Raw genomic sequence first — 21,433 nt, forward strand, 5'->3', positions numbered from 1 at the left:
CTACCTTCCCTTCAATTGATGGATGGAAACCATGTTGCCACTGATATCAGTGATTGATGAAAATATATTTTCTTCTTGTTGTATGCCCACAGCGTGCTTTTAGTTTTGTGTTTGTCATAGAATCTCTGGTCACAATCAAACCAGGAACTAAAATGTTGTCCGGGAAGCGATGGTATTCCAAATAAATCTGAAGAAGGGTCTCGACCAGAATCACCCATTCCTTCTCTCCAGAGATGCTGCCTGACCTGCTGCGGTACTCCAGCATTTTGTGTCTAAACAATTCATTTCAGTGGATTTGATATCTGAGGATTATTTCATCACACAGTCACCTTTTCAATTGATTTGGAGAATTTTCTAAGGGGTAATTGGCTGATGCTTTTCAGATACTTCTGGTGATATTAAATCCAATTCTCACGTGTAAAAAAAAGATAGCCAAGCGTCATACCAAGATCCTGCTGTCATTCTGAAGGTTACTGACAGTAAAGACAGTCGCAAAGGAGACAGCAGTACTTGAATCTTGTACGGAGTCTTATCATCGATGTTTACTGATAAGCAAAGATGAATATCAATATTATGAAGTGTTCAACTATCTCCAAGTCCCCATGTGAATGGCTATTTGAATGGTCTTAAGCAAACTGAGAATGCACTTTAGTTTTTGACACTGAGCAAGAACCCCTTGCTTTGGTCAATTTCTTCAAGATCTGGAGCAGACCTGAAGTCACTCACGGTTTGTGCAAAGATGGCACATTTATTCTATTGCTGGTCAAAGGTTTTGGCTTTCAATAATGCCCAAAGGTGAGGAAATGTCCAAAATGGAAAAGCACCCATCCATACATTTTAATATCAATTGTTGTGGGGCAGCGGATAGAGGAAAGCACAGAAAAGCTGGTAAGAAATTGGCTTTAACAATGTTTATTGAAATTCCACTTGGCACATCAATGCATACATTCAACAATACATCTCACTGCAAAAAGCAGAGTACATGTCCATACCAATTATGCTCATCCCTAGATATTCTGGTTTAATCTACAACATTCTGGATTAATCTACAACATGGTAATTCGGGTTTCACTGTACCTTAATCGGTACATGTGACAATAAACTGACCTTTGAACCTTTGATTGAAAAGAGTAGTGATGGGAAGGGCAAGTCATTTTTACATTATAGTAATCGACTCACAGTATTAACTAAAAAAAATGTTAAAAGTCAGACAACAATTGCCATGTTGCAGCACAATCACTTTAATGAGGTGGTCATAGATGTAGGATTTAAACCTGATCTAAAAACTTGAGGACAATGGAAATAATGTAGGATTCGTATAAATGAGTGGTTGATCTCACCATCCCCATCGCAGGCAATAGACAACTGACCGACATCTACTACAAACCCATAGCTATCTATCTGGATTACACTCCTTTCCACCCAGCTTCCTGTAACGACTCTATCCCCTACTACCAATTCCACCGTCTACTCCACACCTGCACCCAGAATGAGGTGTTCCAGACCAGGGAATCGGAGATGTCCTCATTCTTTAAGGAACGGGAGTTCCCCTCTATATCCCACAGCTCCGCATTTACTCCCCATTCCCCTACTTGTAACAATAACAGAGTCCCCCTTGTCCTCACCTTCCACCTCATCAGTGGTCGCATACAACATATAATCCTCCGACATTTTCGCGACCTCCAACGGGATCTCACCACTGGCCACATCTTCCCATCTCCTCCCCTTTTTGCTTTCCACAGAGACCGTTTCTTCCATAACTCCCTGGTCAATTTGTCCTTTCCCACCCAAACCACCCCTCCCCGTGTACGTTCCCTTGCAACCGCAAGAAATACTACACTTGTCGCTTTACCTCCCCACTCGACTCCATTCAAGGACCCAATCAGTCTTTCCAGTGAGGCAGAGGTTTACCTGCACTTCCTCCAACCTCATCTACTGCATCCACTGTTCAAGATATCAACTTCCCTATATCGGCGAGACCAAGCGCAGGCTTGGCGATCGCTTCGCCAAACACCTCCGCTCAGTTCACACTAACCAACCTGATCTCCCGGTGGCTCAACACTCCAACTCCCCCTTCCCATTCCAAATCTGACCTTCTGTCCTGGGTCTCCTCCATTGCCAGAGTGAGGCCCAGCGCAAATTAGAGGAACAGCACCTCATATTTTGCTTGGGTAGTTTACACCCCAGCGGTAGGAACATTGACTTCTCTAATTTCAGATAGTCCTTGCTTTCTCCCTCCTTCCCCTCCCCTTCCCAGCTCTCACACAAGCCTACTGTCTCCGCCTCTTCCTGCAGAAGTACAGTTGTTTCTTTCTGGGTTATGACCTGTTACGAGTATATTCATAGCAAGAAGTGAACACCGAATGCTTCTCGGGTGGATAGTCCACTTGTTCAAATTTACCATAACCTGAAACATGTGGATCACATGGTTAAATGGAATTAATCTGCATGCACATTTCAGAGCTTGAATAACATTAAATAGAAGAATAAAATGTAACAATTAGGAGCAGAAAGCAGAGTTGTAAACCTAAAACTATGCATTGAAATGTTTAATCAATTAGTAATTTGAAAAATATTTCCAAGCAAACCTTCTTTTTGAATTGCATTCGCGACAGCTTTCTTTACTCTCCCAGTCTTCACAATTGCTGGGTCTGAATCGGCATAATCTGCCACAGTAACTGAAAAACAAAAGTTAAACATTTTAAAAACTCTTGATAAGCACATCCGTAATAAGAAAAGTGTAAACATACATTACAGTGCCCTCCATAATGTTCGGGACAAAGACCCATCATTTATTTATTTGCTTCTTTACTCCACAATTTGAGATTTGTAATAGAAAAAATAAATCACATGTGGTTAAAGTGCACGTTATCATATTTTATTAAAGGTTATTTTTATACATTTTGGTATCACCATGCAGAAATTACAGCAGTGTTTATACATAGCCCCCCCCATTTCAGGGCACCATAATGTTTGGGACACATGGCTTCACAGGTGTTTGTAATTGCTCAGGTGTGTTTAATTGCCTCCTTCATGCAGGTATAAGAAAGCTCTCAGCATCTAGTTTTTCCTCTAGTCTTTCCATCACCTTTGGAAACTTTTATTGCTGTTTATCAACATGAGGACCAAAGTTGTGCAAATGAAAGTCAAATAAGCCATTATAAGACTGAGAAACAAGAATAAAACTGTTAGACATTGTAAATACGCTCTTCTAAAGCTTACTTAAGTTCAAGTTCAAGTGAGTTTATTGTCATGTGTCCCTGTATAGGACAATGAAATTCTTGCTTTGCTTCAGCACACAGAACATAGTAGGCATTTACTACAAAACAGATACGTGTGTCCATATACCATAATATAAATATATACACACATGAATAAATAAACTTGATAAAGTGCAAATAACAGAAAATGGGATATTACTAATCAGAGTTTTGTCCGAGCCAGGTTTAATAGTCTGATGGCTGTGGGGAAGTAGCTATTCCTGAACCTGGTTGTTGCAGTCTTCAGGCTCCTGTACCAAGCCACGATGCAACCGGTCAGCATGCTCTCTACTGTGCACCTGTAGAAGTTAGAGAGTCTTCCTTTGACAAACCGACTCTCCGTAATCTTCTCAGGAAGTAGAGGCGCTGGTGAGCTTTCTTGATAATTGCATTAGTGTTCTCGGACCAGGAAAGATCTTGAGATGTGTACGCCCAGGAATTTGAAGCTCTTGACCCTTTCAACCATGATATAAATGGGGCTGTGGGTCCCGCTCCTACTCCTTCCAAAGTCCTCAATCAGTTCCTTGGTTTTGCTGGTGTTGAGGGCCAGGTTATTGCACTGGCACCATATGGACAGTTGCTCGATCTCTCTTCTATACTCTGACTCATCCCCATCAGTGATACGCCCCACAACAGTGGTGTCGTCAGCGAACTTGATGATGGAGTTCGCACTGTGACTGGCTACGCAGTCATGAGTATAGAGTGAGTACAGCAGGGGGCTGAGCACGCAGCCTTGAGGTGCTCCCGTGCTGATTGTTATCGAGGCGGACACATTTCCACCAATACGAACAGACTATGATCTGTGAATGAGGAAGTCGAGGATCCAATTGCAGAGGGATGCGCAGAGCCCCAGTTCTGCGAGTTTGGTAACCAGCTTGGAGGGGATGACTGTGTTAAATGCCGAGCTGTAATCGACGAAAAACAGCCTGACATGCGAGTTTTTGTTGCCCAAGTGGTCCAGAGCGGAGTGGAGGGCCAGCGAGATCGCATCCACCGTTGATCTGTTGTGGCGGTAAACGAACTGCAGTGGGTCCAGGTTTTTGTCGAGGTAGAAGTTGATTTGCTCCATGATCAACCTCTCAAAGCACTTCATCACCACCGGCGTTAGTGCCACTGGTCGATAGTCATTGAGGCACGTCACCTTACTCTTCTTGGGCACTGGAATAATTGATGCCCTTTTAAAGCAGGCGGGGACTTCAGACCTCAGAAGTGAGAGGTTGAAAATGTCCGTAAAAACTCCAACCAGTTGGTCCGCACAGGTTTTTAGAAAACGACCGGGTATACCATCAGGTCCAGGTGCTTTTCGGGGGTTCACCCCTCTGAAGGATTTCCTGACGTCGGCCTCTGTGACTGAGACTGAAATGCCATCACAGCGAATGGGGGATCGGGAAGGCATATCAGTATTCTCCATATCAAAGCGTGCGTAAAACACATTGAGCTCGTCAGGGAGTGATGTTTCGCCGACATTCAAGCTGCCTCCTGGTTTCGCCTTGTAGGAGGTGATTGCATTCAGGCCCTGCCACAGCTGCCGAACATGTCTCATCCTCTAGTTTGGAGCAGAAGTCCCTTTTGGCCTTTTTGATGGCCTTACCAAGGTCATATCTGGACTTCATGTAGGCCACTGTATCATCGGAAGTGAATGCCCTGTGTCTGGACTTCAGAAGAGTGCGAATCTCAAAGTTTATCCAAGGTTTCTGATTGGGAAACACTCAGAAGGTTTTTGTAGGGATGCAGTCCTCCACACATTTCTTTACGAAGTCTGTAACGACTGTGGCGTATTCGTTCAAGTCCGTTGCCGAGTCCTTGAACATTGCCCAGTCTACAGACTCCAAACAGTCCTGGAGTTGTTCCTCTGCCCCCCCCCCCCCCCCCCCCCCCCCCCCCCCCCCCCCCCCCGACCAGTTCTGTACTGTCCTCACTTCTGGGGGTGCGCTCTTCAATTGCTGCCTGTAGGCAGGAAGAAGATTTACCGAAGTGAGGGCGAGGGATAGAACGATAGGCATTCTTGATGGTGGTGTAGCAGTGGTCGAGGGTGTTAAGTCCTCTGGTGCAGCAGGAGACATGTTGGTGGAAGTTAGGGAGTGATTTATTTAGGTTTGCCTTATTGAAGTCGCCAGCAATGGTGGTAAATGCCTCGGGCTAAGACGTCTGGTGTTTGTTGACCATGGCGTGCAGCTCCTCCAGTGCCAGATGGACGTCTGCCTGGGGTGGGATGTAGACCGCAGTCAGGATAATGTAGGTGAATTCCCTTGGGAGGTAGAAGGGACGGCACTTCACCGCCAGATGTTCGAGGAGTTGGACAGGACTGCCACGTCTGAGCACCACGTGTTGTGGTTTCCAATGCTCAAATTAATTCAGATCACGTGGAGAATTCTTCAAGAAGTTCAAACTTTATATGCAAATAAAAGCTGGAGTTCTCCACATCATCAAACCACATGGAGCTCTGTCCCGCGCTCTCTCTCAAGACAAAGGATCATCGCTTTTTATACCATTTTCAAATCAGCATGCCCCACCCGTTACATTTCTATATCCAATCATTTGCTAACATTCCCTTATTACCAGCTAATCACTTGCTCTCACTTCCCAGTACATTTCCACATTCGCAACTGATGTAGGTCTCACATGACTCCTTGTGGCCCCTTCCCTTGCCATGTGCGTTTAACTCCTTTGTTCAGATTTCATTCCAACAAAGTGAAATTCACGAAAACTAGACAATTCCCAGAACCCACTTCTCAAAATACCAAAGATAAAGTGATCACACAATTTATATATACAAGACATTGTTCCCATTAAACCTATACTTGGGAAATAATGTAACTTCTTAAACTACAGATCCAAACACTAAGATCTAATGTAAAATGAAAATACCATATATATTTCCCTAATTAAAAGACAATATATATATCACAGATGATTTTCTTTATAAATCATATTTAAACTAACATTATCTTACGTTACACACTTTAAAATAGAAATTTACTCTGTCTTTGGAAACTCACATCTCCTATTTCGCCAGCATAGCAAGGATCATAAAAATGTCTAACTTGACTAATGATAATTGTCTCTTGGCTATCTTACACTCCCTCCCCCTTTCTTGTTATCTCTAGGGGATGGCATTCCAACTTCATCCTTGGGCCTCTTTACGACTGCCATCACACTGACAACATTATTCAAAGGATTTATAAACATAAGAAATCCAACATACAAAGGCCACATACCCCTCACCCAACCACACTTTTACCCATCTCTCAGACTAGCTCACAGATCCTGAGACGCCTTGCAATCTAAGACTAACATAAACAGTTGTCAGTCGTAAACGCTGAGCCCTTTGTGTTACAGAAGAGCTGAGGAATGTGTCCTCATGAAAAAGCATGTGGTCTGTGACTGACCAAATGGCCTGTAACCTGAGAACTGCCACTTTTAAATACAGGTTATATAAGATATTCAATACAGAAAATAATATCTACTATACACGCAGAGTTGACCATGAGGCAGACTCTCCCTTTCCCAGATGCCAGGGTACGGTCCATACGGTGGATGGAGAACCCTTCAGGCTGGACCACTGAGTCTGGGGAGCTGGGGGTGAGCCATGTCTCTGTGAAACAGAACACAGACCATTCCCTCAGATCCCTTTGATAAAGCAGCCTTGCCCTTAAGTCCTCCACTTTGTTTTCAAGGGACTGCACGTTGGCCAGTAGGATAGTAGGGAGAGGGGGCCGAAGTCCCCTGCGCTTCATTCTGACCTGAAGTCCTGCCCGTCGGCCACGTTTCCGGACACAATGGAGGCTTCCCCTTTGTTTCCAGGTACTGTGCTTGCTGTACCTGCTGTTTCTGCGGACCTGCGCTGGAACGGGGATCCCCTCACAGACGGCAGCTCCAGCTCCGTAACGAACGGGGGTTCCCTCAAAGTCAGCAGCTGCAGCTCCTTTGTTCCTGGAAGATCCAGCCTGTCGGCTCTGGGGATCATCCCGGGGTCTCCAGGTACCGTACCTGGGTTCCTCAGTCGGGTCGGGTGATTTCCAGCCAGTGTGGGAAAATTTAAAGTCCGGGGCCCCGCTGTGGGAGATCGCGAAATTGCGAAACTCCCCCAGTCTAGTTCAGTAAAAAACACTGACTCAAGCACTGGACCAACTAAACTTTATTTCTAGAATGAACAGCAAATTCCCCTATACGAACCAAAACCACCGCGGGTTAGATCCTTGTCTCTGCCTGGCCAAGCCCTTCAGCCTTGTGCAAGCAGACACTGCCCAAAAGGTCACACAGTCCCAAGCGCCCTTCCAGAAGACCGACACCGATCCAAAATGGGGCTACCTTTTATAGGTCCACAAACCTTGAGGGGCCGAACTACATAGGGGTGGTCCCCTTACAATCCAATCAAATATATTAATTACATCAATACATTATTGACACTTCCCCAATCCAATTACAGAGCATCTAAAACAATGTTTCTTACAGAAACTTCTGGAAGGAAGCTAGTGCACCGAATAATGCAACATTTACCCTGGAACTCAAAACAATTCTGCTAGGGCTTAACACTTTGGCCAATCAACAAACAGCAGGGTAACTGTCTTGCATCATTATTTACAATCCCTGTGCAGCAATCCAATCAAACTCATGCATTTACAAAACTTTGGAGGCCCTCTGCAAGATTCTCATACATATTGACAATTGCAAAGATACTTTTACCTTTCTTATCTGCAACATTGATCTGGGACCTAGACTTCCCGGCACCAGCCAGCAGTCTGTGGCTTCTTATACAGAAATACAGAATTGGCCAAAAAAGCCCTTGTAAGGCACAAATCTGCTTAATTTTGGCTCTATTACGGCTATTTTGGCCAGGATTTACATCACAAGCCAAACTTTATGCTTACCAAAATCAGCTGTTTGGAACATCATTAAGAAGAAAGAGAGCACTGGTGAGCTTACTAATCGCAAAGGGACTGTCAGGCCAAGGAAGATCTCCACAGCTAAAGACAGAAGAATTTGCTCTATAATAAAGAAAAATTCCCAAACATGTATAAGACAGATCAGAAACACTCTTCAGGAGTCAGGTGTGGATTTGTCAATGACCACTGTCCGCAGAAGACTTCATGAACAGAAATACAGAGGCCACACTGCAAGATGTAAACCACTGGTTAGCCGCAAAAATAGGGTGACCAGGTTACAGTTTGCCAAGAGGTACTTAAAAGAACAACACAGTTCTGGAAAAAGGTCTTGTGGACAGATGAGACAAATATTAACTTTTCTCAGAGTGATGGCAGAAGCAAAGTATGGAGGGGAGAGGGAACTGCCCAAGATCCAAAGCATACCATCTCATCTGTGAAACATGGTGGTGGGGGTGTTATGGCCTAGGCATGTATGGCTGTTGAAGGTACTGGCTCACTTATCTACATTGATGATACAATTGCTGATGGTAGTAGCATAATGAATTCTGAAGTGTAAAAAAACATCCTATCTGCTCCAGTTCGAACAAATGCCTCAAAACCCATTGGCCGGCGGTTCATTCTACAGCAAGACAATGATACCAAACATAAGGGCCTGTCCCACTTGCCAATTTCTTTCTGTGACTGACGTATCACGGTTGCCAAAAGATTTTGAACATTTCAAAATCCAGCGACAAAATAAATGTTGCGACACTTGAGGAAATACCCCGCGTCAATACATATTCACGCCACGACTTTTTCAGTGACCTGATACGTCAATCAATGGTGCCGCAATCGCCGAAAAATTGCCAAGTGGGACAGGCCCTATGCTGCTAAAGCAACAAACAAGTTTTTCAAAGCTAAGAAATGGTCAGTTCTTGAGTGGCCAAGTCAATCACCCAATCTGAACCCAATTGAGCATGCCTTTTATATGCTGAAAAGGAAACTGAAGGGGATTAGCCCCCAAAACAAGCATAAGGGTAAAGATGGCTGCAATACAGGCCTGGCAGAGCATCAACAGAGAAGACACCCAGCAACTGATGATGTCCATGAATTGCAGACTTCAAGCAGTCATTGCATGCAAAGGATATACAACAAAATACTAAACATGACTACTTTCATTTACATGACATTGCTGTGTCCCAAACATTATGGTGCCCTGATATGGGGGGACTATGTATAAACACTGCTGTAATTTCTACAAAGTGAAACCAAAATGTATTAAAATGGCCTTTAATGTACACTTGAACAACATGTGATTTTTCTATTAATAACAAATCACAAATTGTGGAGTACAGAGACAAATAAATAAATGATGGGGGACAGGAACTGTTCTCCTCCCTCGCTTCGATATGTTCCATTGGATGGGGAGGTAAAATGACGCGGTTTCAGAGTCTCTCAGGGTGGGGACTTGCATTCAAACCGGACTTTGATTGTTCATATCCACGCAATTGCAGCAACGTATTGGAGCAGGGTACGATCAAAGATCCTATAGCGGAGCTCCGCTATAGGATCTTTGGGTACGATTATCATCAGGGGCTCTTCACGCGGTGCAACATATAACCTCACCCGCTGAGTTACTCCAGCATTGTGTGTGTCCCGCCCATGTTACACCCCTGCTGACAGGACAGAAGCTGATGAAATGTGTAGGAAGGAACTGCAGATGCTGTTTTGAACCGAAGATAGACACAAAATGCTGGAGTAATTCAGCGGGACAGGCAGCATCTCTGGAGAGAAGGAACGGGTGACGTTTCGGGTCACCTATTCCTTCTCTCCAGAGATGCTGCCTGTCCCGCTGAGCTATTCCAGTATTTTGTGTCTATCTTGGGACAGAAGATGACCCCCTTTGGTGATAAAGGGAATGAATGTCCGATCCAGCTTGGACGAACTTGATAGCTGTTCGGTTCGGAGATCGGATGCCCTGCGGGAGAGAGCTAGGGGAGGATGAACCATTCAGGGCCAGGCGGCGAGGGGCGGTTAGGTTGCGCTGCCGCGCTGATTCAATTCGCTTTGCCGACCGACCCACCGACCTGTTTCAGAAGAAATGTTTCCTCGGTATTTCAGCCGTTTTCTGTTCCCTTTCTTTGGCATGGCGGCGGCGGAGACGAGGACACGGGATCGAAACACGCTATCGAGACTCCTTCCATGTTGCAGAGCCAACAGGGAAAACGAAAAGAAAAGGGAAAATTACTGGGTGAATAAAATACAAGCCTCCGGGATCTTCAGCCATATTGGAAGTAAACCTCCCATCAGCCCCCGAGACCGGCGCAGGGCGCGTGCGCAGGACATTGCCAAAGCATTGCAGTTGCTGAAAGTCTGAAATAAAACCAGCAAGCGCTGGAAACACTCGGTGGTCGGTGGTGGGAATGAGCAGGTGGACCTCATAGCAAAGGAGAGTTTAAGAAGAGAAATAGATATCCATGTATTATTGGGGAGAGTGGAACTGAGAGAAATAATTAAAGAGGGCTTAACAAAAGAATGGCAGAGAGGATGGGAAATGGAAGTCAGGGGTAGACACTACTTTTCTATACAATCTGAAGTTAGGAAAATATGTTTCTGTACATCTCTGTCCCGTAGGGACTCAGTTAAACTGTGTAGATTGAGGTTGGGACACTGTGGGTTAAATTACTATTTGTGCATTGTAGGGAAACATGTTTCTGGCTTGTGTGAATGTGGGAGTAATGAGACAGTTAAGCATGTTTTCCTAGAATGTAAAAAGTACAGGGTAGAAAGAGAAGTATTGTTTGTTAGACTGACAGGACTTGGAGTTGAGGCTTTTTCTGTTTCATCTTTGTTTGGACACAGTGAGAAACATCAACTGATATCCAAGGCAGTTCTTCAATTCCTGCAAGTTACAGGACTGTATGTAAGGATTTAGTTCAAACTTTGACCTGTGGAGGGCAGTAATACGCTTAGCAGCGTCTACACTGCCGGAATCCTACAAGAAGAAGAAGTAGAAGAACACTCGGTGGGTCAGGCGGCATCTGTAGAAAGATAAATAGCATTCATGTTTGAGGTCAAAGATCCCGTGTCAGTAGCTACATATCAAACAAATGCCAGTGCTTGGAATTCACCTTACTGATGATTTCACTATATTTGGCTTATAAATGCTAATCCTGAAGAGGTTGCAATGGGATTTCCATCAGTCTATTTTTCCTTGTTCACCCGCAGTGGTTTCGGTTTCCCAATGGAAATTGGTGGTGAAGGTCGCTGCAAAATTTTCCCATTTCCTCCGGCAAAAGAGATTAGTTTAACTTGGCATCATGTTCTGCGCGAACATTGTGATCCAAAGGGCATGTTTTTATAGAAATATAGAAAATAGGTGCAGGAGGAGGCCATTTAGCTCTTCGAGCCAGCAACGCCATTCATTGTGATCATGGCTAACCATCCACAATCAGTAACCCATGCCTGCTTTCTCCCCATATCACTCGATTCTGCTAGCCCCTAGAGCTCCATCTAACTCTCTTTGAAATTCATCCAGTGAATTGGCCTCCACTGCCTTCTGTGGCAGAGAATTCCACAAATTCACAACTGGGTGAATTTTATTTTTTCTCATCTATCAATCTATCTTCTATATAACTAAAAGTCTCATCTTGACCACTTCCTGTCTGTGCTGTATATAGGGTGATTTCATGAAAAAGGTCACTGGAGCTTAAATCCCCACTCACGTGACCGAACATTTTAACTGGGGGACAAGCGTCACTTCCGTACATGTTAGTGGATGGGGAAAACACGCACTTTCACACCCGTTAAAAACATCAAAAACGGCCAGGTTTTGAGTGCAAATTAAGTGAGCCAGTCGGGGTGACCGTGAGGAACAGCTACCTAAATTTACAGTCCAAAAAAAAGATAGAAACTAAGGTAAATACAAGAGGGAGCTGAAGGGGCAAAATAAGCAGAAGTGCTAGCGGACATTTTTCATGGAGATTTAAAGATCCAAAATATCGGGAATTATCGCGTTTGCTCGCTGCATTTCATCAAAAGTGGCATTATTGACTTTGTTATCTTTATTCATTTGTTAGATGAAAAGTATTAAAAGTTAGAAATCCTTCAGTAAAATTGCAAAATCGCCCATGGTTCTCGGATGGGTTTTAACATGCAAAATGAAAACGCTTCTGAAGCTACATTCACCATTTAAATAATCGTAAACTCTCAATGCGTTTGGAAATCAATTTTACTCAGATGCAAGCTAAGGAATGGGATAATTGTCAGCTGTTGGACAAAATCAGGACATTTTATTATTTGCCAGAATATATTTCTCAATGTTTCTTGTTTAAAGCCTGCACAATCACCCAAACTACTGTGCAGGCTTTAAACAAGAAACATTGAGAAATATATTCTGGCAAATAATAAAATTTTGGATATTTTGGATCTTTAAATCTCCACGAAAAATGTCCGCTAGCACTTCCGCTTATTTTGCCCCTTCAGCTCCCTCTTGTATTTACCTTAGTTTCTATCTTTTTTTTGGACTGTAAATTTAGGTAGCTGTTCCTCACGGTCACCCCGACTGGCTCACTTAATTGCAGCTCAAAACCTGGCCGTTTTCAATGTTTTTAACGGGTGTGAAAGTGCGTGTTTTCCCATCCACTAACATGTACCGGAAGTGACGCTTGTCCCCCAGTTAAAATTTTCGGTCACGTGAGTGGGGATTTACGCTCCAGTGACCTTTCGTGAAATCACCCTATTGATTATAAAACCCCGGATGCCTGGACGTCAGTCAGTCACTCTGGAAGATTGTGAGGGAGTGGCCACAACTGTGATCCTGCTGTGAGTCTACTGAACTGTGAGTCTACCCTTTATGTGGTTATGTGCTTGCAATAAATGATTTGTTAGCCAGCAATGTGCTTGCAATGATAGATGATTTGTTAACCCTTAATGTGCTTGCAATAAATGATTTGTTAGCCAGCAATGTGCTTGCAATGAATGATGATTTGTTAACCCTTAATGTGCTTGCAATAAATGATTTGCTAGTCAGCAATGTGCTTGCAACGATGGTGATTTGTTAACCCTTATAGTGGTTGCAATAAGTGATTTGGAGGCCCTTAATGAAATGAGTTGTTTGACCTGCCCTGTGCTTTAAATTGAAATGGAAATGAAATGAGTTGTTTGGCCTGCCCTGTACTTTTGCTTTGCCTTTGCTTTGCTTGAGCTCACCTGAAATGAAAGCAAATGGATTGTATTGTTGGCTGGCTCCGCCTGCACTGTGCTTTTGCTTTGCCTTTGATTTGCTTGACCTCACCTGAAATGAAAGCAAATGGATTGTATTGTTGGCTGACCCTGCCTGCCCTGTACTTGACTTGACCCACAACACCCATGCTAGAGCTCCAGAACCCCCCCCCCCCCCCCCCCGGCCACCAATATTGGAATTGATGGAGAGGTAGAATATTGTGTTGGGGGACCAGCCCTCCCGTGTGAACCTGGGACCCGATGGGTCCCACTTAGTCTAGTCTCAGTTTTAAATGGCCTCTCCTTTATTCTTAGACTGTGGCCCCTGGCTCTGTACTCCCCCAACATTGGGAACATTTTTCCTGCATCTAGTTTGTCCAGTCCTTTTATAATTTAATGTTTCTATAAGATCCCATCTCATCCTTCTAAGTTCCAGTGAATACAAGCCCAGTCTTTCCAATCTTTCCTCATATGACAGTCCCGCCATCCAGAGGATTAACCTCGTGAACCTACGCTGCACGGCCTCAATAGCAAGGATGTCCTTCCTCAAATTAGGAGACCAAAACTGCACACAATACTCCAGATGTGGTCTCACCAGGGCCCTGTACAACTGCAGAAGGACCTATACTCAAATCCTAGGTACACAAAATTGCTGGAGGAACTCAGCGGGTGCAGCAGCATCTATGGAGCGAAGGAAATAGGCGACGTTTCGGGCCGAAACCCTTCTTCAGACTGATGGGGGGTGGGAAAAGTAAGAAGGAAAAAGGGAGGAGGAGGAGCCCGAGGGCGAGCGGATGGGAGGGTGGGAGGAGACAGCTAGAGGGTGAAGGAAGGGGAGGGGACAGCACAGGCTAGCCAAATTGGGGGAATTCAATGTTGATGCCATAAGGGCGCAAGGACCCCAGACGGAATATGAGGTGCTGTTCCTCCAATTTCCGCTGTTGCTCACTCTGGCAATGGAGGAGACCCAGGACAGAGAGGTCGGATTGGGAATGGGAGGGGGAGTTGAAGTGCTGAGCCACCGGGAGGTCATGTAGGTTAAAACATGACCTTCGATATTCCAGCATCTGCAGTTTCCTTTTGAACACTTTGTATACTCAAATCCTCTTGTTTGGAAGGCCAACATGCCATTAGCTTTCTTCACTGCCTGCTGTTCCTGCATGTTTACTTTCAGTGACTGGTGTACAAGGCCCCCCAGGTCTCGTTGCACTTCCCTTTTTCCTAATCTGACACCATTGAGATAATAACCTGCCTCCTTGTTCTTTCCACCAAAGTGGATAACCTCACATTTATCTACATTATACTGCATCTGCCATGCATCTGTCCACTCATTCAACCTGTCCAAGTCATCCTGCAACCTCCTAGCATCCCCTTTGCAGTTCACACTGCTACCGAGCTTTGTGTCATCTGCAAATTTGCTGGTGTTACTTTCAATCCCATCATCTAAATCCTTTCTTGAAAAGTGGGATAACATTAGCTACCCTCCAATCCACAGGAACTGATCCTGACTCCATAGAACATTGGAAAATGATCACCAATGTGTCCACCTTCTTGAGTACCTTAGGATGCAGACCATCAGGCCCTGGGGATTTATCAGCCTTCAGTTCCATCAGTCTACCCAATACTATTTCTTGCCTAATGCACATTTCTTTCAGTTCCTCTGTCTCCCTAGATCCTCTGTCCTCTAATACATCTGGGAGATTGTTTATGTCTTCCTTAGTGAAGACAGAACCAAAGTACCTGTTCAACTCTTCTGCCATTTCCTTGTTCCCTATAATAATTTCACCTGTTTCTGCCTTCAAGAGACCGACATTTGTCTTTACTAATCTTTTTCTCAACATACCTAAAGAAGCTTTTACGATCCTTCTTTATATTCTTGGCCGGCTTACCCTCGTACTTCATCTTTTCACCCCGTATTGCCCTTTTTGTTACCTTTTGTTGTCCTTTGAAAGTTTCCCAATCCTCTGGCTTCCCGCTACTCTTTGCTATGTTGTACACCTTTTCTTTATTTTTATTCCATCCCTAACTTCCATTGTCAGCCACGGTGCCTCTTACTCCGAATTTTTCTTCCTCTTTGGAATGAAATGATCCTGCATCTTCTGGATTATGCCATTGCTGTTCCACCGTCATTCCTGCAAGGATCCTTTTCCTGTTGACCTTGGCCAGCTCCTCTCTCACGCCTTCATATTCCCCTTTGTTCAAGTGCAATACTGATTTAACCTTCTCCCTCTCAAATTGCAGATTAAAATTTATCATATTATGGTCACTACCTCCTAGCGGTTCCTTTACCTTGGGTTCCCTTATCTGGTTCATTAGGCAACACTAAATCCAGAATTGCCTTCTCTCTGATAGGCTCCAGTATAAGCTGCTCTAAGAATCCATCTTGGAGGCACTCTACAAACTCCCTTTCTTGGGGGTCCAGAACTAACCCGATTTTCCCAGTCTACCTGCATATTGAAATCTCCCATAATCACAGTGGCATTACCTTTGTTACATGACAATTTTAACTCCTGCTGCAACTTGCACCCTATATCCAGGCTACTGTTTGGGAGCCTGTAGATAACTCCCATTAATGTTTTCTTATCTTTACAATTCCTCAATTTTATCCACAACGATTCTACATCGTCAGTCCCTATGTCATCCCTCGCAAGGGACTGAATTTCATCCCTCACCAACAGTTACCCCACTGCCCACCTGCCTGTCCTTTCTATACGACGTATAACCCTGAATATTCAGTTCCCAGTCCAGATCCTCCTGCAGGCATGTCTCTGTAATCCCCACAGTCATATCTATCAATCTCAAACCTCAAGCTCATCCACTTTACTTATTTTGCTTTGCACATTCATATATAAGACTTTTAATCCATTACTCACCTCACCTTTCACATCAATTCCTATTTCACTTGGCCATACTCTCCTATCCCTTCGTGGGCTTTCTGCCCCATTAATTCTGGTGTCTTTCTTAACTTTTTCTATACTCTCTTTCCCTTTAACTCCATCCTTGAATTTCCAATTTGTCTCCTGCCCCCCACTATTTAATTTAAACCCAACCGTGTGGCAGTGGCAAACCTGCCTGCCAGAATGCTGGTCCCCCGCCTGTTAAGGTGCAACCAGTCCCTTTTGTAAAATTCACCCTTACCCCAAAACAGATCCCAGTGGTCTAAGAATCTAAATCCCTGCCCCCTGCACCAGCTCCTCAGCCACACATTCAGATCCCCTATCTCCCTGTTCCTGCCCTCACCAGCACAAAGAACTGGAAGCAAGCCGGAGGTAACCACCCTGAAGGTTCTGCTTTTCATCCTTCTACCAAGCTCTCCAATGTCACGCTGCAAAATCTCTTTCCTCTTCTTCCCGACATCATTTGTGCCGACATACATACTGCTCACCTTCACCCTTGAGGATACCCTGCAATCGGTCCGTGACATTCTGGATCCTGGAACCAGGGAGGCAACACACCATCCTTGAATCGCGCCTGTTGCCGCAGAAACCCTTTATCGTACCTATGTTGTATTGTTCTATGTTCTCATAGTCGTAGTCATAAAGCATGTAAACTGGCCCTTTGGCCCAACTTGTCCATGCCAACCAAGGTGCCCAATCTACACTAGACCCTCTAAACCTTTCCTATCCATGTAACTGTCAAAATGTTTTTTAAATGTTGTTTATGTACCTGCCTCAACTATCTCATCTGGCAGCTCATTCCATATACCCACCACCACTGTGTGAAAATGTTGCCCCAAAGCACATACTTTCTGGAGGCTACCTACCTATCTAACTAATTGCGTGGTAAACATTTTCTTATATTTAACTATTCCTTGAATAATACAATAATCTGTATTTTCACCAGCTACTATATTGTGTAATGAACACAATATGAAAATATGGATTATTTAAATAGTTCTGAAATTGCTTTCTACTTGTTTTTCTGTCATCAGAAAATAAATATGAAATAAGTTTTGATGTGAAACATTAAGAAAACATGTACATTTTCCAGTTGTTATTCTTAATGTCAAGTTTTCATTATTTGAATTCATATATTTATAAATACATTTTTTACCTGTACAAATTTTTTCTCTCGGAGAATTTTATTTTCAGCTTCTATGTCAATCTGTAGAATTGGAAATTCTTTAGTTGGAGTGGTGAATAAGACTTGGATGTAAGCTTAAATTTGATATTATTCATATATACCATTATAATTGCAGTCAAGATGTGACATGGTACTTATTAATCATTTTTTGTTCATCATCAATAAATCTAACGTTATTTACAAAGGTTGAAGCAGACCACTATTCATATTCTGAAAGTATAAAGGTGCATATTGAGGAAGATACAGATCATATTTAAAATATGGATGACAAAAGGTCTCAGGGCTACATTGTGAGTATAGGTTAATGCTTTTAAATTCCTTATTCATATATTTTATAACAAAAACTAAAATTGTAATCATAGGATATGAAATTGCAGACATACCTGATGAGATTAACCTCACACTTTATTTTAGTTCTGTCTCCTTACAACAAGATCACCTTGAGTTTCCTACGTAGTAACGCAGCTTTTGTTTATTGCAATAAACAGAGTGCCTTTTATCAAAAATATTTTTTGTTTTTGTTTTATGAGCCTGAACCACTTCATTCTTCAGGGCAAAATGCAGGAAATTCTCCTGCATTACATTAAAACAATAAATCTTTTCCAGCAATCAATGGTCAAAGCTGTACGTCCTAAATTTAGAATGATGAGCATCTTCCAGTTTGTTTTAACTTAATTAATTTTGCCAATTTAACAAGCCAGTATTTCTTTTCATTATTGAAAATACAAATAAATTTTGCCTATACCATATGATAAAATTCTAAGTGATTGAAATGTCCAGTGTTGCAAGCATATGCCAGGATTAGTTGTTGGATTCAGAACTTAAATCTTTTCCATATAATAACTTTAAGAAAATATTCCCTGTTATTGCTAATGGCTTGTTATTGTCACATGAACTGAGGTACAGTAAAAAAGTTTGTTTCGTGTGCTCACCAGGCAAATCATACTATACACGTACCTCTGGTCACGCTCGTCGTCGTGGTTATCCCTCGAGGTCAAGGATGATGGTCTACATTCTGTTGTTTTTATGGACTCTCAGGTGGCTTATGAGTCCAATGTGCTGCTCACAGAATGAAGACGCCTGTGCGTGTGTTTGTTTAACGTGTACTTGATGTTGAACTCGAAGAAGCACATGGTCCTTCACAAATCAATCAACTACGCTAAAGAGAAACTAAATAGAGTGCAGAATACAGTGCCAGAGCTACAGATAAAGTGCAGATTAAAAGGTACAGTGCCCTCCATAATGTTTGGGACAAAGAACCATCATTTATTTATTTGCCTCTGTACTTCACAATTTGTGATTGGTAATAGGAAAAATCACATGTGGTTAAAAGTGCACATTCTCAGATTTTAATAAAGACAATTTTTATACATATTGGTTTCACCATGTAGAAATTACAGCAGTGTTTATACATAGTCTCCCCATTTCAGGGCACCATAATGTTTGGAACACAGCAATGTCATGTAAATGAAAGTAGTCATGTTTAGTATTTTGGTGCATATCGTTTGCATGCAATGACTGCTTGAAATCTGCGAGTCATGTACATCACCAGTCTGCCAGGCCTGTATTGCAGCCATCTTTAGCTTTTGCTTGTTTTGGGGGCTGGTCCTCCAGTTTTCTCTTCAACATATAAAAGGCATGCTCAATTGGGTTCAGATCAGGTGATTGACTTGGCCACTCAAGAACTGACCATTTTTTAGCTTTGAAAAACTTTGTTGCTTTAACAGTATGTTTGGGATCTTTGTCTTGCTGTAGAATGAACTGCTGGCCAATGTGTTTTGAAGCATTTGTTTGTACGAGCAGATAGGATGTGTCTATACACTTCAGAATTCATTATGCTACTACCATCAGCAGCTGTGTAAATCCTGGCCAAAAAAGAACAGGAATAGAGACAACATTTCGCAGAGGATTCATGCATTGTAAGGCCATTTTGGTCAAGTCTGTTTCTGTATATCACAAGACAAGCTGCTGCTGGGTGCCAGTAAATCTAGGTCCCAGATCAATGTTGCAGATAAGAAATGTATATCTCTTCAATTGACAGAATGAATGAGATTTCTGCAGAGGACCACCAAATAATTATATATGCATGAAGTTGATTGGATTACTGCAAAAGCATTGTAAATAATGTTGCTAGACAGTTACCCTGCTGTTTGTTGATTGGCCAAAGTGTGAAGCCCTGGCAGGTTTGTTTGAGTTCCAGGGTAAATGTTGCATTATTCAAGTTACGTTCCAGAAGCTTCTCCTGAAACAATGTATGGGAGACTCTGTTATTGGTTTGGGGAACTGTCAATAATATACTGCTGTTAATTAATGTTTGATTGGATTGTAAAGAGAACATCCCTATGTAGTTCGGCACCTCAAGGTTCGTGGACCTATAAAAAGTGTCTCCATCTTAGATCGGTGTCGATCTTCTGGAAGTGCGCTTGGGACTGTGTGACCTTTTGGAGTGTGTCTGCTTGCACAAGGCTGAAGGCTGAAATTTTACTCAGATGCAAGCTAAGGAATGGTATAATTGTCAGCTGTTCATTTGACAAAATCAGGACATTTTTTGGATCTCATCTGTCTGTATATGTTCCATATTCCCTGCACTTCCAGGTGCCTATCTAAAAGCTTCTTAAATGCCACTATCGTATCTGCCTTCACCACCACCCCTGGCAATGCGTACCAGGCCCCCACTACTCTCTTTAAAAAAAATTTTTTTTTTTAAGTTGCCCAGCACATCTCCATTAAACTTTCCCCCTCTCATCTAGATAGATATGCCATGTAGTGCTGGACATTTCCACCCTGGGAAAAAGGTTCTGACTGTCTACTCAACTGTCTCTGTCTACTGTCTATGATTCTCCCCTCAAGTCTCAAGTGAAAACAATCCAAATCTATCCAGCTTCTCCATATAGCTGAAAGCCTCTCATCCAGGCAGCATGCTGGTAAACCTTCTCGGTACCCTCCAAAGCAAACCATAGGCCTACTTTACCACCACATCCACATGTATTGCCACCAAAGATAGACACAAAGAGCTGGAGTAACTCAGTGGGACAGGCAACTTCTCTGGAGAGAAGGAATGGGTGACGATTCGGGTAGAGACCCTTCTTCAGACTGCGGGCTTCCACCAGCGACTCCGCCGACCCTCACCACTCTACTGTCCACCAACAGGCTGGAGTGGTCGCCTCACCGGCAAGGGTTGGCGGAGTCACTGGTGGAAGCCTGCAGTCTGAAGAAAGGTCTCGACCCGAAACGTCACCCATTCCTTCTCTCCAGAGATGCTGCCTGTCCCGCTGTTACTCCAGCTTTTTGTGTCTATCTTTGGTTTAAACCAGCAGCTGCAGTTCTTTTCCTACACATACATGTGTTGCCACCTTCAGTGAGCTCTGAACATGGACTTCAACAAAGGCATCAGATTCAGCATGTCATTGTCATCCAGATAAGGGCAAAAGATTTCAATTAGTATTGCCAAACATTCTTGTAAAATGATTGATCCAACTTTAAACCTGTGTAACCAGATAAATTGTTTAAACCTGGAAAGCATTCTTGTGACCCTTCAGTACTAATTTTTCATAGCTTAATAACATTACACGAGGATACCATACTGGACAGTTTTGCAAGTATGTTTTAACAAAATAAAATAATACGTTTGTCTAAATCATGAATGCAGCTCTACTGCTTTTGCTAAAGTGAAATTTTCAGCATTTTGATGTACTTCACAGGGTTCATGCTTTCTACTGTATGAAGGAATCTTTATAATGTGCACTTTCCTGTAAAATACAAATTTTCAAATGCAGACATTCTAACAGTAGGTACGTTACAAAACTTACCTTCAGCGGCGCTGCAGTTTTGACACTGCCCGTGTGCAAAAGTTTGGCGCCTTTGAGAGGGCCCCCCCTCTTTAAAATGCCGTTTAAAATGCCGGGTTTAAAATGCCGTTTTTCTCCAGCCTGTTCAAATCGATTTTTGTCAGGCTGTTTAGCTGCTGAAGAATAATCGCTCCGACATCGGTTTTATTAAGTT

The 21,433-nt window shown here is 43.1% G+C and overlaps 1 protein-coding gene across 2 annotated transcripts in view; it reads right to left on the bottom strand.

The window, feature by feature from the left end:
* The window catches only part of tmem183a (transmembrane protein 183A), a 38,028-nt gene extending 27,595 nt beyond the window's left edge, over nt 1-10,433 (bottom strand). For both annotated transcript variants that reach the window (XM_033042427.1, XM_033042426.1), the window contains exons 1-2: nt 10,213-10,433; nt 2,589-2,678 (exon numbers count right to left, since the gene is read on the bottom strand). In XM_033042427.1, coding sequence (XP_032898318.1) covers nt 2,589-2,678; nt 10,213-10,273 — 151 coding nt within the window. In that variant the 5' untranslated portion in view covers nt 10,274-10,433. The remainder of the gene's footprint in view (nt 1-2,588; nt 2,679-10,212) is intronic.
* Nucleotides 10,434-21,433: the final 11,000 nt, after the last annotated feature.

Source organism: Amblyraja radiata, chromosome 24, assembly GCF_010909765.2.
Source record: "Amblyraja radiata isolate CabotCenter1 chromosome 24, sAmbRad1.1.pri, whole genome shotgun sequence".
Classification (NCBI taxonomy): Eukaryota; Metazoa; Chordata; class Chondrichthyes; order Rajiformes; family Rajidae; genus Amblyraja; species Amblyraja radiata.